This window comes from Notolepis coatsorum (genome assembly GCF_963971535.1).
Source record: "Notolepis coatsorum genome assembly, chromosome: 2".
NCBI classification, from domain to species: domain Eukaryota; kingdom Metazoa; phylum Chordata; class Actinopteri; order Aulopiformes; family Paralepididae; genus Notolepis; species Notolepis coatsorum.
Window position 1 is genome coordinate 100,270,950 of NC_140166.1, and position 15,908 is coordinate 100,286,857.

At 44.3% G+C, this 15,908-nt stretch overlaps 1 protein-coding gene across 2 annotated transcripts; it reads right to left on the reverse strand.

The window, feature by feature from the left end:
* Window positions 1–1,080: 1,080 nt before the first annotated feature.
* Window positions 1,081–15,622, reverse strand: LOC311223899 (general transcription factor IIF subunit 2-like). Of its 2 annotated transcripts, XM_084308660.1 has the most exons (9): window positions 15,470–15,622; window positions 14,649–14,722; window positions 13,751–13,769; window positions 11,632–11,773; window positions 10,014–10,073; window positions 8,961–9,042; window positions 8,377–8,476; window positions 6,239–6,382; window positions 1,081–3,312 (listed from the first exon to the last, which is right to left on the reverse strand). In XM_084308660.1, the coding sequence occupies exons 1-9, from the start codon at window positions 15,533–15,535 to the stop codon at window positions 3,187–3,189; spliced, it is 813 nt and encodes a 270-aa protein (XP_084164786.1). In that variant the 5' UTR covers window positions 15,536–15,622; the 3' UTR covers window positions 1,081–3,186. The 2 variants fall into 2 exon arrangements, with proteins under 2 accessions (XP_084164786.1, XP_084164787.1); XM_084308661.1 differs by lacking the exon at window positions 10,014–10,073 and having other exon boundaries at window positions 15,470–15,621.
* Window positions 15,623–15,908: the final 286 nt, after the last annotated feature.

Below are 15,908 nucleotides of genomic sequence, written 5' to 3' on the forward strand. Positions count from 1 at the left end.
GTATCTCCATTTTTTCCAGTCCTGTCTCCTTCAGTTGTTCCTTGATAAGTTCTTCCACATATTGGATCACCGATTCCCCTTCGACTCCTTCTTTCAATCCCCATATTCTGATGTTATTTCTCCGTGACCTCCCCTCCATGTCCGATATCTTTGTCTCCATCTGTTCTTGTTTTTGAATCGCACACGTTAACACCTCGTGTATCTCTGTGTTCCATTCCTCCATTTGCGCCGTTCTAGTCTGTACCTCTGTTACGTTTCTGTCCTGTTCCGCCATCTTCTCATCCACCCTTTTGATTTCTGTATTCATTTCACCAATGAAGTCCTCCTGTTCCTTCCTCAATTCCTCCCGTAACTTCCCAATATCATTTCTTATCGTGTCCGAGTTCAGTTTCATGGTCGCCTGCATCGTGTCCAAGTTCAATTTTATGGTCGCCAATATCCCGGCCTGCATGAGCACTGCCCATCCTGGCATTTCCTTGTCCGTCTCAGCCGAGACTCCCCCTTCCTCCGCCTGCTCCTTCTCGGTCTCGCCTCGGGGGTTCTGCTCCATCGAACTCTCCTCTTCCTGTGAGTTCTCCATTTCTCTTTCCTTCATATTTGTTTTCTCCTCCTTCCTTCTCGTTTGCATCTTGATTTTTGATTACTTTTCGGGTCCTTATTTCTCCGTTTTTCGCTCTTTTGACCAGGAGCCTCACCGCTACTCTTCCGCTCTCATACCGGAAGCCCCAATTACATAGTTATTAATGCCTCAAATTATTCCAAATTTGTATACCTGTGAATCCTTAAACGATTGAATCGAACGGTGCTTGAAATAAATATTCAATATTGCCTTAAATGGTAATGGACCTGTTTGAATAACCCCTTTTCAGCCATTTTGTGTCCCTCAAGTAAAGCGTAAGACACAAAATGAAAATAAACCCAAGGACTTCAGAAGTTAAAACATGCTCGGCCCATTTATTTGAGCAGTGATTTAAGATCCGATGATCTTGTGGGAGTGTTGGATGTCTTGCCATGGCAACATTGTATGACACTTTATTTATATGCATGGTGTGGGTAACTTGAAACAAAAACACTGCAAAATCTTATAAAAAAAACTTTATTTCAGAACAATCTGTTTTACATTGACCCCTACTGCCACTCCAGGTTTGTCTATTTACAGTGTTTGCGGATACATTGCAGCTCCAACTGACTCCAGGATAGTTCAGACTAATTAAAAACACCCAAGAGAATGGGTATGTTGTCATATAAACTTACAAGGTCTCATCAGAAAACGTAAATATAGTAATAATGGACCACAGGAAAAAAGGTACATAATGTAGTTATCTTATGAATATGTAATACTTATTTGTAATATGATTGTACACATTGTACATTTTTAACAAAATACGTACATATACTACTCATGGCTATAACGTAACATACAATATGTGTCTTTTTTCTCGTGGTCGATTAGTACTTTATTTACATATTTTACATCATTCTAAAATCTGTCTGGGGAAGAAGTGAAATTGCTCAAACTTAAATACATACGATCCACTTTCAGGCCTCACCTCAGGCACATCCATGGCTACGCCTACTTTTTTTTGGGGGAAAACACAAACCTTTCCTATTTAACCACCATTGTATTTGGCATAAAACCCATCAGAATGTGTACATAGTTTGGATGAATGTGAGGCATAAGTTGTAAAGCGCTTTTGGATAAAAGCTCTATATAAATGCAGTCCATTCCATTTACCTTGATGGTCTATATGGTGTGATTTATATCCTAAGTTGTGTGTGTTTTGTCCTAAAGTTATATTCAGATGACATTTTATTGCCTACATTTATGTCTTTCTACTATTACCCTGCCCATACCTGTACCCCCCCATAATGCTGCTATGATGCCCAGATTTCCCCCAAGGGATCAATAAAGTAATATTTTATCTCATCTTTATGAACAAACGCAGTCTAATCCCTGTTTATTCCTCAAATTGTGTTTCCCCCTAAAAGAGGCGTGCCGTTAAAATGTCAGTGTGGATGATGTGTTGCTGGTCTGATGTATGTATGGCTGGCGTCGGTCCTAAGTTCTGTAACCTGAGCTAACCTCAGCTAGTCACAGAGCTGTAAACCAGTGGTTTAATTGCGAGGAAACAACTTTCACAAACACAGCCTACACTACAGGCTTCAATAAAAAAATTACATAAAATGTTTCAATGTCAGAGCATCTCAGAAAGGTAGGCATTTTAGTCGGGATATCACGTATGAATAATTCAGGCTTTTAAAAAAATGTTTGTCCTAGTCCAACTAGATTTCTGTCCTTAATTACCACCCGCTGTATCAGCATTTAACAAAATACCTGCCGTTTCATTGCTCTTAAATGACAGAGCTATACTGCATGTTCAGGACATCATGTAGACAGAAGCCACAGGACTGTACTGTGCCTCACATACCGGTAATTGTTTCAGAACACAGCGGACAGTTTTCGCTTGCTATACTCCTAATGGTTCCTAAATCACAAACCCTTTGTTGCCTCAAGCTATGAGATCTATCCACGCTGGCCTTCTGACGGGAAGCACTGACTTCATTCAAATGCCAGTGCCTTTACTGCTGTTTGTGTTGCCAACAGTTGAAATGGAACCAAAAGACGAGTGAAAAGACTTGAACACTCAGTAAAACCTTCATCCCTCCTCCCAAAAGATGCTGGAGAGATTATAATCAACTCCCAAAAAGCCTTTTCTCTGCCATTTCATCCAGTGTGCTTTGAGTAGGGATGCACCCATCCAACTTTTTCAGTACCGATACCTGGGCTTGGTACCGTATCAGTCGATACCGAGTACCGATCCGATCTGTTACTTTTAACAAACGGTATAGACTTGGGACTATCATTTTGGGGTCATTGGACAAAAACTATTGATTGATTGATAATACATGTTTTTTATTAGAGTTACCGTGTAAAAAAATGCAACAAATTAAGTCACTTTGTTTTGATTTCTTCATGTTAGACGCGTTTCTTGGTATCATATTTTAGTATTGCGGAAATTCTCTGATACCGATATTCTATTTTAGCCCGGTATCGGACCGGTATCCGGTATCGGTGCATCCCTACCTGTGAGACAGAGACGATGTAATGCATTACGGTTAAAAACCTTCCAGATCCCACCAAGGCCCGGCTCTAGACGCCGGTGTGAAGGCCTTGGCAGGAGAAGCCTATTCGTCAGTCTTCTCCTCTCCTCCTTGGTAATGTCTGTACTCTGGACGGAGCTCCCAGGTGTTCTTGTGGGTTCCCTTCACGTTGTAGATGCCGATGTCACGCAAGATCTCCTTCAAGTAAATCTGGAGGAAAACGACAGTGAGAGACATTAGATTAGTAGTAGTAGTTTTATTCAATCCTCACATTACAATATGCACAATCATTCCAGATATTGCAGTGACTGAAAAGGTAGAGGCTGAAGCACAATGCTTATATATGTCTGTCCTATATTCTTATCAAATTAAGCCTCAAACTAAAACAAATTATACAAAAATTAAGATTATTCAAATTTGTATCCCTCAAAAATAGCTATACAAATTCAAAAATCGTTTTAATTCACTCATCTCTGCGTGTGTATAAGTGTGCGTGTGACCTCTGCTTAATGTAAAACAGACATTAACAACACTGGTCTGGGTTCAGGGCTGCATCCATTTCCCTAAACAATGGTAAAGGGGTGCAGCGCTACTATGACAACACGGCAGCGCAGCGCCACCATTGTGTTAAAAAAAGTGAAGGCTTGGGGCCAGCTTTAGAAACAGACACAATACGTGATTGCTCAGTCCTCTGTTCCTGTGTGTGTGTGTGCATGCATGTGTTTTCGTGTTCAGTGTGCAACCTTATACACTGTACTTAAATAAATAACTTACTTGGAACTTGCTATTTTATTGACATTATGTTTTTAAGTTGCAGGAAATTACATTTTCATTGCAGTCCCCTCCAGACGAGCCCCTAGTTGAGACTTAGCCCCCCTCCAGACCAGCCCCTAGTTGAGACTTAGCCCCCCTCCAGACCAGCCCCTAGTTGAGACCCAGACCCTAGTTGAGACTCAGCCCCCCTCTGGACCAGCCCCTAGTTGAGACACAGCCCCTAGTTGAGACACAGCCCCTAGTTGAGACTCAGCGCCCCCTCCAGACCAGCCCCTAGTTGACACAGCCCCCCTCTGGACCAGCCCCTAGTTGAGACACAGCCCCTAGTTGAGACTCAGCGCCCCCCTCCAGACCAGCCCCTAGTTGACACAGCCCCCCTCTGGACCAGCCCCTAGTTGAGACACAGCCCCTAGTTGAGACCCAGCCCCTAGTTGACACAGACCCCCTCTGGACCAGCCCCTAGTTGAGACCAGCCCCTAGTTGAGACTCAGCCCCCCTCTGGACCAGCCCCTAGTTGAGACTTAGCCCCCCGCTGGACCAGCCCCTAGTTGAGACCCAACCCCTAGTTGACTCAGCCCCTAGTTGAGACACAGCCCCCCTCTGGACCAGCCCCTAGTTGAGACCCAGCCCCTAGTTGAGACACAGCCTCCCTCTGGACCAGCCCCTAGTTGAGACTTAGCCCCCCGCTGGACCAGCCCCTAGTTGAGACCCAGCCCCTAGTTGACTCAGCCCCTAGTTGAGACCCAGCCCCTAGTTGAGACACAGCCCCCCTCTGGACCAGCCCCTAGTTGAGACTCAGCCCCTAGTTGAGACCCAGCCCCCCTCCGGACCAGCCCCTAGTTGAGACCCAGCCCCCCTCTGGACCAGCCCCTAGTTGAGACCCAGCCCCTAGTTGAGACCCAGCCCCCCTCCGGACCAGCCCCTAGTTGAGACCCAGCCCCTAGTTGAGACCCAGCCCCTAGTTGAGACCCAGCCCCCCTCTGGACCAGCCCCTAGTTGAGACCCAGCCCCCCTCCGGACCAGCCCCTAGTTGAGACACAGTCCCCCTCTGGACCAGCCCCTAGTTGAGACCCAGACCCTAGTTGAGACTCAGCCCCCCTCTGGACCAGCCCCTAGTTGACACAGCCCCTAGTTGAGACACAGCCCCTAGTTGAGACTCAGCGCCCCCCTCCAGACCAGCCCCTAGTTGACACAGCCCCCCTCTGGACCAGCCCCTAGTTGAGACACAGCCCCTAGTTGAGACTCAGCCCCCCTCCAGACCAGCCCCTAGTTGACACAGACCCCCTCTGGACCAGCCCCTAGTTGAGACACAGCCCCTAGTTGAGACTCAGCCCCCCTCCAGACCAGCCCCTAGTTGACACAGACCCCCTCTGGACCAGCCCCTAGTTGAGACACAGCCCCTAGTTGAGACTCAGCCCCCCTCTGGACCAGCCCCTAGTTGAGACTCAGCCCCCCTCTGGACCAGCCCCTAGTTGAGACTTAGCCCCCCGCTGGACCAGCCCCTAGTTGAGACCCAGCCCCTAGTTGACTCAGCCCCTAGTTGAGACCCAGCCCCTAGTTGAGACACAGCCCCCCTCTGGACCAGCCCCTAGTTGAGACTCAGCCCCTAGTTGAGACACAGCCCCTAGTTGAGACCCAGCCCCTAGTTGAGACCCAGTCCCCCTCTGGACCAGCCCCTAGTTGAGACCCAGCCCCCCTCCGGACCAGCCCCTAGTTGAGACACAGTCCCCCTCTGGACCAGCCCCTAGTTGAGACCCAGCCCCCCTCCGGACCAGCCCCTAGTTGAGACACAGTCCCCCTCTGGACCAGCCCCTAGTTGAGACCCAGCCCCCCTCCGGACCAGCCCCTAGTTGAGACACAGTCCCCCTCTGGACCAGCCCCTAGTTGAGACCCAGCCCCTAGTTGAGACACAGCCCCCTCTGGACCAGCCCCTAGTTGAGACTCAGCACCATTTACTTAGAAGATCCTGGCATCATAACTGCTGTAATTTACCCACGTTGCTGTTCAAAGCTGGACTGCAGGTGCAGCCTGGCTTTATGGTGCCCTGAAAACCACCACCTGCGATGGGTTTTGCACCCTGATTCACCAATAGTTGTAGAACCTGTTGCATATGCTCTGAGTCGCTGTAATCGCCTGTACACTGTATCACTGTATTGTTGATAATATGGTTGCTACAGCTGTCGGAGAGGTCTTATAAGTCGCTTCTGTCTACACACCAATTCACAGTATGTCCACACATGTAGCATAAAAAGGTAGAAATAGCTTGCGTTCCTGAGCAGATCGCAGAGTGCAGGCTTCCATTTACCAGTCTACTATATAACGTTTACACAGTCCCTAGGAGCTGCTGCTGAAATCTACTCACCACAGGCTGCTTGGTGATGTCCACTAGGTCTTTGATGTTGTAGAACTGGTGCTTCTCAAAGGCAGAGAACAACATGTCCAACACCTGCTGTTTGTCTGCTCTCGCTCTCTTCCCCTCCTCCTTCTTCTTCCTGTCATACTCCAGCTACAACAGGCACACAAACATTATATAATTATAACAACAACAATAACCTTTATTTGTATAGCACCTTTCATACAAGAATTGCAGCCTAAAGTGCTTCACAGCAGTAATACACTGGAATGTTAAAAATGCACCGAGTACAATTGTCCAATAATTTGGAATGAGGACCATGTAGACTCAATAACGTACACGTTACATGTAAGAAGCTTGTTGTTTAACGATTCAGTCTACATGGTTCTCATTCAATCTGTCTGGAAATTACACTGGCGTGGACTCAAACAAATTGTTTACATTATTGTGGGTCCTACACTGTCCTTGTTCCAAATGATCGGACAATCTTATATTTTATAATAGGATAAGGATAACACATTGTTTTGTGGAGCCAAAATGGTGGGCAGGTTGTGTGAAACAAGACAAGTTATGAATGTGTGTAATTTTCACACCATTTCACCCCTGGGGCGGTTCATGAACTTAACCTTTACGAGAGACCTTACGCCTAACCTTAACTTAGGCCATGTCCAGACAAAAACGAGTTTGATCTTTTTCGTTTAAAAAAAGTTTTCCGTAAAAACGAAATCGTCTCAAGAAATAAGTGCGTGCCACAAATGTACAAAATAAATGTCTTTCCTGTTTTAGACGTTGCTCTTTTATTTTGAAACCCCCTGACCGGAAGTGTTATCGTTGTTTTTTGCTCGCAGCATAACTTGTGTCGTCCGGTTCTGTGCTTTTGAGCTAACGTAACGCTAGTTTCCAAAGGAGAGAGGGAGAGAGACCGCAGCTCACATGCACAAAATGCAGCTACAGCCTACAGGCAATCGGTGATGAGGAGGATTTTAATCGGCAGGAGAGAGAACGTGTCAAAGCCCTATATATAATATGGTGCGCGCAGCTCAAACTACCTGTTGTATTAAATTAATTGATTGATGTTTAACTTGTCCCTGTGTCCAGTCCTTTCGACTAGCAAACGTTGTCTGTATTTAATGTTACCTTCAGGATACCACTGTATATTGTATTTAGTTGGTTAGCTAATGTTGATAGCTAACTGGCTACAGCTCAACACCAGCCATGGGAATGCTATTTACTAAATTATGGAGGCTTTTCAATCGTCAAGGTAAGAGAGGATTTGTCATGATCAACTGAAGGCGTATGCTATGGAACAGCGGCTACTACCGCTATGTGATGCTAATCTCTAGCTAGTATCGTGTATTTCATCACAGTAGCCTCCCGGTGTTTAATAAACACTTCTAGCCAGGACATTATCTGGACATATAAGACATATATGTATCATGTTTATTTTTTGTTGGCTGGGTTTGCGCATGCGGATTAAGGGAGATGTCAAGCTGTCGACGGCAGTACATTTAGCTGTAAAAGCCAGATCAAGCTCAATAGCTTCTGTAACACGAACGCAACTACTCTGTACGATGCCATTGTTGTTGTGATGTTGGCTGAGTTTGCACATGCGGGTTAAGGTAGAGGTGGGCTATCGCGTCATCGGTTCAAGAAAATGCGTTTTCAGGCTCCCAGAACGCAGTTCCGTGTGGATGAAAGGTGCATACGATAAAATACTTTGACTGATACGATGTTTTCGTCTGGACATGGCCTTAGAGATATAATAGGGTTGTCCTGAGTATGTATTATAGGGTTGTCCTGAGTATGTATAATAGGGTTGTCCTGAGTGTGTATAATAGGGTTATCCTGAGTGTATATAATAGGGTTGTCCTGAGTATGTATAATAGGGTTGTCCTGAGTATGTATAATAGGGTTGTCCTGAGTGTATATAATAGGGTTGTCCTGAGTGTATATAATAGGGTTGTCCTGAGTGTATATAATAGGGTTGTCCGGAGTATGTATCATAGGGTTGTCCTGAGTGTATATAATAGGGTTGTCCTGAGTGTATATAATAGGGTTGTCCTGAATGTGTGCATAATAGGGTTGTCCTGAGTGTATATAATAGGGTTGTCCTGAATGTGTGTATAACAGGGTTGTTTTGTACATACATTGTAAGCATGGTTGGCCACAGGTTTGTAGTTGTTGGTGACGGCCTTTTCCAACTGCTGAGACAACCTGACAGGTTTGGAGGATTCTTCAATCTGCATCCTGTCACAAGAGGAACAGGTGTCGACGGCATTGACGGGAAACTCCTTAAACTGGTTGCTGATTTAATTGCCCCCGTTATCTGCCATATTATAAACCAGAGTCTCAGTGAAAATGTATGTCCACAAAAATGGAAAACTGCTCAAATAATGCCACTACCTAAAAATGGGAAATTACCATTCTCTGGATCAAATAGTCGTCCTATAGGTTTATTAGCGGTTTTAAGTAGAATTATGAAAAGAATAGTGTGTGAACAGATTAAATGTAATTTTTCTTTGAATACAGGCAACAGCGCTAACCAGTCAACTAAAGGGTCCAAGAGCTAGTGAGTCTAGGCACCTGTGGTCGTTACACGCGTATCTCTGTATGTAACCTCAACCTAACTGTAAATGAGGGAAACTTCAGTTGCCTTTCGAGTATCAATAAAGGTTTGACATGGAAATAAGAAGCATAATCAGGTGTGTCAGATGTTACAAGGTGTACTCACCTCTTCAGCTTCATGTAGCTCTCGTTGACGGCAGGTCTGCATTCTGCTCTCTGCACGACCACTCCCTCCAGAGCGATCTTATCTGAAGAAGAGAGGACACTTTAATCAACACTCCAGATGTGCTCCCAACCTCCCCAGGTTCTGCATCATACATATGTCATAGTAGTGTGTGTGTGTGTGTGTGTGTGTGTGTGTGTGTGTGTGTGTGTGTGTGTGTGTGTGTGTGTGTGTGTGTGTGTGGGAAGGAGCAAGCACTTTCACCCGTCACACCTGGCAATCTGTAAAATAAAATGTAAAGAATTCACCCTAAAACAGAATTTGTGCAACACAGCTTGTAGTCCAAATAAACCGATACATGTGGACTCTGAAAGACTATGGCTTCCCTGTTGAATGTGCAGCAGGGTGGCAGACAGTTGGTTCTGACTGATTAAAATACATGTTTCCTCATCGTCCCTGTTGCAGAGACGAGCAAAGACTGGAAGATTGACTTTATATTATTATTTCTTAAATTTTATAGCAGTTAATGATTCTGAGCCAGAACATATGCTTACATTCACACTTCACAGACATTTATGTGTCAGTGTTGAGTTTCTAGTTTTGAGAGACTCTTCAGCTACACTATTATTTTTTTTATTAATTTTTTTTATTCGTAATATTTCAAATATTATTGTTTCAGGTCTACAGAGGAACACACCAACACCACAGTTAGTCTGGTCCTCCAGGCAGACACCAGCCCTCCCATCCATCAGCCAACAAGCTCCCCGTCTGACCACAGGCCTATAGCGACCCCTGGAGGCAGCTCAAAGTACTGCGGCGCCATGTGGGCCATCCACAGAATTCCTCAGATGGAAAAGAAGCCTGTTGTGGAAACTCCAGGGGGTTCACTTGCCACCTAAAGTAACCAGTGCTTCAGCGCCAAGACCGTTACCTATAATAAGGTCTGTTGATACAGTGTTGGTACCAAAAAGGTAAAAGAAAAAAAGAAAGAAAAAAGCCTGTCCCTACGACCCACAGCTCTGTTCCTCTCACTGGGGATAGAGACGGTGGACTCACCTGGACCAAACCCCGTCCCCGAACCTGAGCTGGTGCCATCAGATCTCTCTTCTGATTGGCCTACAGGAAGGGAGGGAAGGAAGGTGAAATGACAGAAGAGGGGGTGTGGAGGAACGAAGGGGGCGGGTCAATAAGAACCATATCGAGGGTTTAGTCCCCCCCCCCCCCCCCCCACCCGCCGAGACGACTCCAAGACGACGCAGCACGGAGCTTTCCGTGTATGGAAACCCACAGCACGCTTTATGGCGCACATGCGTGCACTGTGCCCATGAGCAAGCAAAGCATGCGCTCACACACAAGCGAGCACAGAAGACACCCTGCACACACACACACCACGTATCCACCTGAGGTGAAACACAAGAGACGACACGAGCTCACTAGCGCCACCCAAAAGAAACCTCAAATAAAAGACCTGGATCACAGATCTGGTAAATTAAAAGGTTGGTGCATTCATACGACCCCCAGACCATGCAGGAACCACTCCACACATCCACACAGATCGGTGTTGATTGACGGGTCTAAGGAGCTCCAAATCACAAGAGGTTTTAAACCACAGGCCCTCGATGATCCAACCCTGCCGAGCGGATCACCGGCGAATGTGACCCAGATTCCTCCTAATAATCAATAAGAAATAATCTGCACCCGTGCGGCCCGGGGAAGAAATGGGACGCGGATGGACGTCCGATGGGTAATTTGGTGTGTGCTGGAGACACGGAGAGATGTACGCAGTGTAGGTGTATAGACAGAACAGCAGGACAGGTGGGATTGATTAAGAAAGATGTTTATGTATTAGAAGCAAAATTATCTTCCCCGTTCCCTTGATGTGTACATATCTCTCACTAGATGTTCCTGTGTTAACACTTCCTTTGGTCAATCCTCCTTCCAATTTGCTGCTCCCAGCAGTTGGAACGAGATGCAAAAGACTTTGAAAATGGACAAATTGATCCCCCTCACTACTTTTAACGACTCTTATCAGAGTTGTTTACACACACCTGCAACTGTCACCCAGCCTTTTCACTGTAATTTGTCTTTTCTGCTTCATGTATTATATACCTTGTCATTTTGTTAGGTTGTTTGATTGGTGTGTTTAAAATGATTTACCTTACCTCTGTGATGTATGTATCACATAATTGTCTGTCTCTTTTCTATTTTATTTGATCTTTTTGTCCCCTTTCCTCATTACGGCCGGGCCAGGCCGTCATTGTAATTAAGAATTTGGTCTTAAATGACAATGCCTGGTTAAATAGAAAAATGTCTCTACTGCACGCAGGCGTGTTTGTTATGAATAATCTCATTAAAGGTCTCAGACAACACCACACTTCAAGGGAAAATGGGGAAATCAGACACACAGGGAAGAGGAGAGAGAGGACGTCTGTGAGCGTGAACCCAGTTGTGTGCGTGAGGGAAAACGGCAAGCTGCACAGTAGCGGAACTTTGGCCACACGTGGAACTTACCCCGCGGCTGTTCTAGAAACAGAGATCACACATGGATTAATGTGGTTAACGGCTCTTCAGGTTCAGAGAGCAGAGGCGCTCAAGACAGGTGTTTTGTTCTTGTATCCCATCCATCCGTCTAGTAATTTTGTTTTATTTTCGACAGGTCGGTATGGCGGCTCACCTGAGGCCGTCTCAGTGAAGACCGCCAGCATCTGGCCGCCCACCGTCTGCATGCTGAACGGGTGGTCGCGGGGCGCGTGGACCGTCTTGGCACCGCCCATGCCTTCGATCAAAGTCAGGTCTTCGTTCAAAGTGAAAGACACCTGTGGAAAGGCAGCGTTATTCAAAAACAGATTTTTATCTAAAGCGCTTTACAACCGATGCCTCACATTCACTCGCACATTCACACACCGACAGCAGAGGCGACCGTGCAAGGTGCCAAACTGCTCATCGGGAGCTGTTAGGGGTTAAGTGTCTTGCTCAAGGACACTTCGACACGCTGCAGGGAGGAGCCGGAATCAAACCGGGAACCTTCTGATTACCAGACGACCACTCTACCACCTGATCCACTGTATTCAAATTTACAAATGTATTTACATTAATGCATACAATACATACAAATGTATTCAAATTTACTGAATCCTAATCTCATTGTCATTAACCTCTGTGAAACTGTATGTGATGTCATTCAATTAGCCGTGTCAGAACTGTCTAAAAATGACTAAATGTAAAATGTCAAATGATGTTGAATAGACATTTTGATGAATACAGGGAATCCCACGCTGACCCTCATGCTAGCTCTGGCTAGTTAGCCACAAACACAAGCCAATGCAAAGTCAATGGGGACACGCTGAGATTTACTCCACGGTGCAAAGTCAGCTTGTACGAGCTTGACCCCATTGCCTTTGCACTGGTTTGTGGCTACCCATATAACTCTGTATGATAGCTAGGGCTGACCTTCGATTTTTTTTTTGGAATTCGAAGCTTCAAGGCCGAGATTCGATTTTAATTCAAAGCTTCGAAATAAAAAAAAAATGTAAAAAGAAATTATAAATATATATATTGTGGGACTTGTACAGCACTTTGTTCAACTTTGTCAGTGCTGTAAAGTTTAAACCTTTTTAAATCTTAGACAAACTAAACACTTTGCTTCCATGAAATATTGTAAGCCGTCATTTGAGGCATAAAAGCAGCACAATGAACACAAATCTGTCAGTGCCGAGTCCGACCTCATCTTAAATAACAAACAGCATTGCTTGTTGTAATTAACAAAGAGAGGCAGAGTTGAATTTGCTAAAAAAAAATAAAAAAAAATCATATATTATTTTTTTATATAATCGAATTTTATTTTCATATTCGAATCCCATGCCCATCGAACAAAGCTTCGAAGTATTTAAGACAGCCCTAATGATAGCATATACAATAGTGCTGTATATACTGTATTATACATTCATATATTTACCCCATATAGGCTATATATAGGTATATATATATATCCATCTGTCTGAATATACCTGCATATAATCCTTCTATATACCTACGTATACACCTGCATATAACCCATATAATTCTGTATGATAGCATGAATAATAATGCTGTATATACCATATATATATTTATTCTTACTGTGTATATATACTGTATATATATCCACATATATCTGTAGATAACTGCATATAATCTTTTTTACATATCTGTAGATACTATATTTACACTACATTTAGTCATTTAGCTGACGCTTTTATCCAAAGCGACTTACAAGTTCTGTACGACAAGTCATCAGGAAGGGCACAACTCTATCAGCTGAGTAACAATGTTGATCAAAGTGTTGAGTGCTACAGTGTAGGTTAGTTTATTAGGACAAGTGCATGACAGTAAGGTTAGTTAGGGTTAGATTTTTTTTATTTCTATATCTATACATATCCCTTACCTACTATTAGTTACGCTGCTGGCCAGTATGATTTACTACCAGTGTCTTAATACCTGTATCACTGTACATATTAATACTACAACTCTTATGATGACAATATATTTATATCATCTAATCTAACTATCCGGAGCTAGTATGAGGAACAGTATGGACTGTGCTGAGAAAGGACTATACTGATCAACGACATCATTGATAAGAAATATAACTATGCCTTTAAGACAGGAAGGACATGCAATGAAGGCTGCAAGCAGGACTCCACGGAGGGACTTGCTGCACACACGAACCCCAATTACACATTCATTGATATCATGCATTACATAATACATACATAAGATAACATGCATCTACATTCAAGTAATTTCACATTTACCTCAGCTTTTCCTTGGTTCCTGAAAGAACAGGGATACACATGATTAGCAACTAGTTATATTTACCACACATATATATCCTTATCCTTATGTCTGAATATACCTGCATATAATCCTTCTATATACCTACTTATACACCTGCATATAACAATAATAATAAAGTACAATAATGCTGTACATACCTGCATATAATCCTTTTAGATATCTGGGGAGGGAGTAGACTACCGTCGGTCTGGGGAGGGTGTAGACCACCCTACTGTCAGTCTGGGGAGGACTACCCTACTGTTGGTCTAGGGAGGGTGTAGACTACCGTCGGTCTGGGGAGGGTGTAGACCACCCTACTGTCAGTCTGGGGAGGACTACCCTACTGTTGGTCTGGGGAGGGCGTAGACTATTCTACTGTCGGTCTGGGGAGGGTGTAGACTACCCCACTGTCGGTCTGGGGAGGGTGTAGACCACCCTACTGTCAGTCTGGGGAGGACTACCCTACTGTTGGTCTGGGGAGGGCGTAGACTATTCTACTGTCGGTCTGGGGAGGGTGTAGACTACCCCACTGTTGGTCTGGGAAGGGTGTAGACTATCCTACTGTTGGTCTGGGTCTCTGTGGTGGTAGGCGAGTGCTTAGACCTCTACACTACCCAGACGCTCCAGTGCTTAGACCTCTACACTACCCAGATGCTCCAGTGCTTAGACCTCTACACTACCCAGACGCTCCAGTGCTTAGACTTCTACACTACCAAGACGCTCCTAAACACATGCATGTCTCTAGAAGTGTGGGTGTAATAGTGAATGTGTATTCTGTGTTGGTAATGTTAGTCCACGACTGAGCGATAGCTAAGGTCAGCAGAGTAGACCCGCTTCTGCTGTGTGGCAGACTCTCAAATGATCCCCTTCACATACTTGCTGATTCTCAGCTTCCCGACGTCGCCTCTGCCTGATGCCTTTGCCCATTGCTGGGACAGGTATTTGGGCACCTGGATAATGAAATACAAACACTTGATGGAATGGAACAGCCGTTTTCATAATCACCCTTAATATGAATGCCTCTCTAACTAACAATGTAGAAAGGAATAACAATAATTAGGAAGTGTAGAAGCAGTTAAGCAATGATGACGTGCAGCAGTATCTGATTTTTTTTTTAAATAAGCAAGGTGTGTGTCCATATTATCTACGCATATCAGTCTGTCCAAATGCAAAACGTTTCCAAAGACACTTATGGGGCTCAGCATTATAATTGATATATATATTGATATAGCCTAGTACAGCCTAGTTAGTACTATTGGTACTCGTACTACGTGTCTACATGCCTGTATCGCTGTACATAATACTATAACACTGTTGCACTTTATTGTTACATTTGCACTTTGGTTGGATGCCAAACGTATTTTCACTGTACTGTACGTGTGCTGTATAATGACAATATACATTTGAATCTGATCAATTCGATATGTAATGTATCGCTAAGCTCAATTAAGTTGTGCTTCTGATCTCATTCTGTCACGATCACATTTTTCATTTAAGTTTATTCCTTTTTTAATTCGCTAGTTAGGTGTATATATATCGAATGCTTAAATAAGCCATTTAACATGATCTTTTAACTATCGTTGAGTGACCAGACGCTAAGCTGGTGAGCTATTAGCTAACGGTCTTGTTGTTGTTGCCTTCAGCTACAACTTGGCTAAACGGTGCCTGTTCAAACACACACACATACTAATACTAACCTTCACCAGCCATACCCCCGTGTTCTGCTTGGCACCAGTTAAATCGACTTCTCCCTTTTCTGACATTTTTATGTTAACGTTAGCTAGCTGGCCTGGTTGAAGATACGGCTCTGGTTGAAGTCATTCAGGTGCAGTGACGCGTAAAGACCGCGACGGGAAGAGAACAGCGCTAGTTCCAATCAATGCAGAGACGGTAAAAGTTTGTAAAAAAATAAATAATAATAATAATAATTCGAATACGTAAGATACTAATGTATAAATAATTATAAACATTGTTAAATGTGAGACGGTGGCTCGAGGCAGAGCTAATAGCATTTATTAAGCACAGAAATACAACATGCTGCTGCTACGTTGCTTGCAGTCGACTTGGTCATGACATCATCACAAATGTTCCAGAATGTTCGGGCGGAACTAATGTTCCTAACAATAGTTCTGTGGG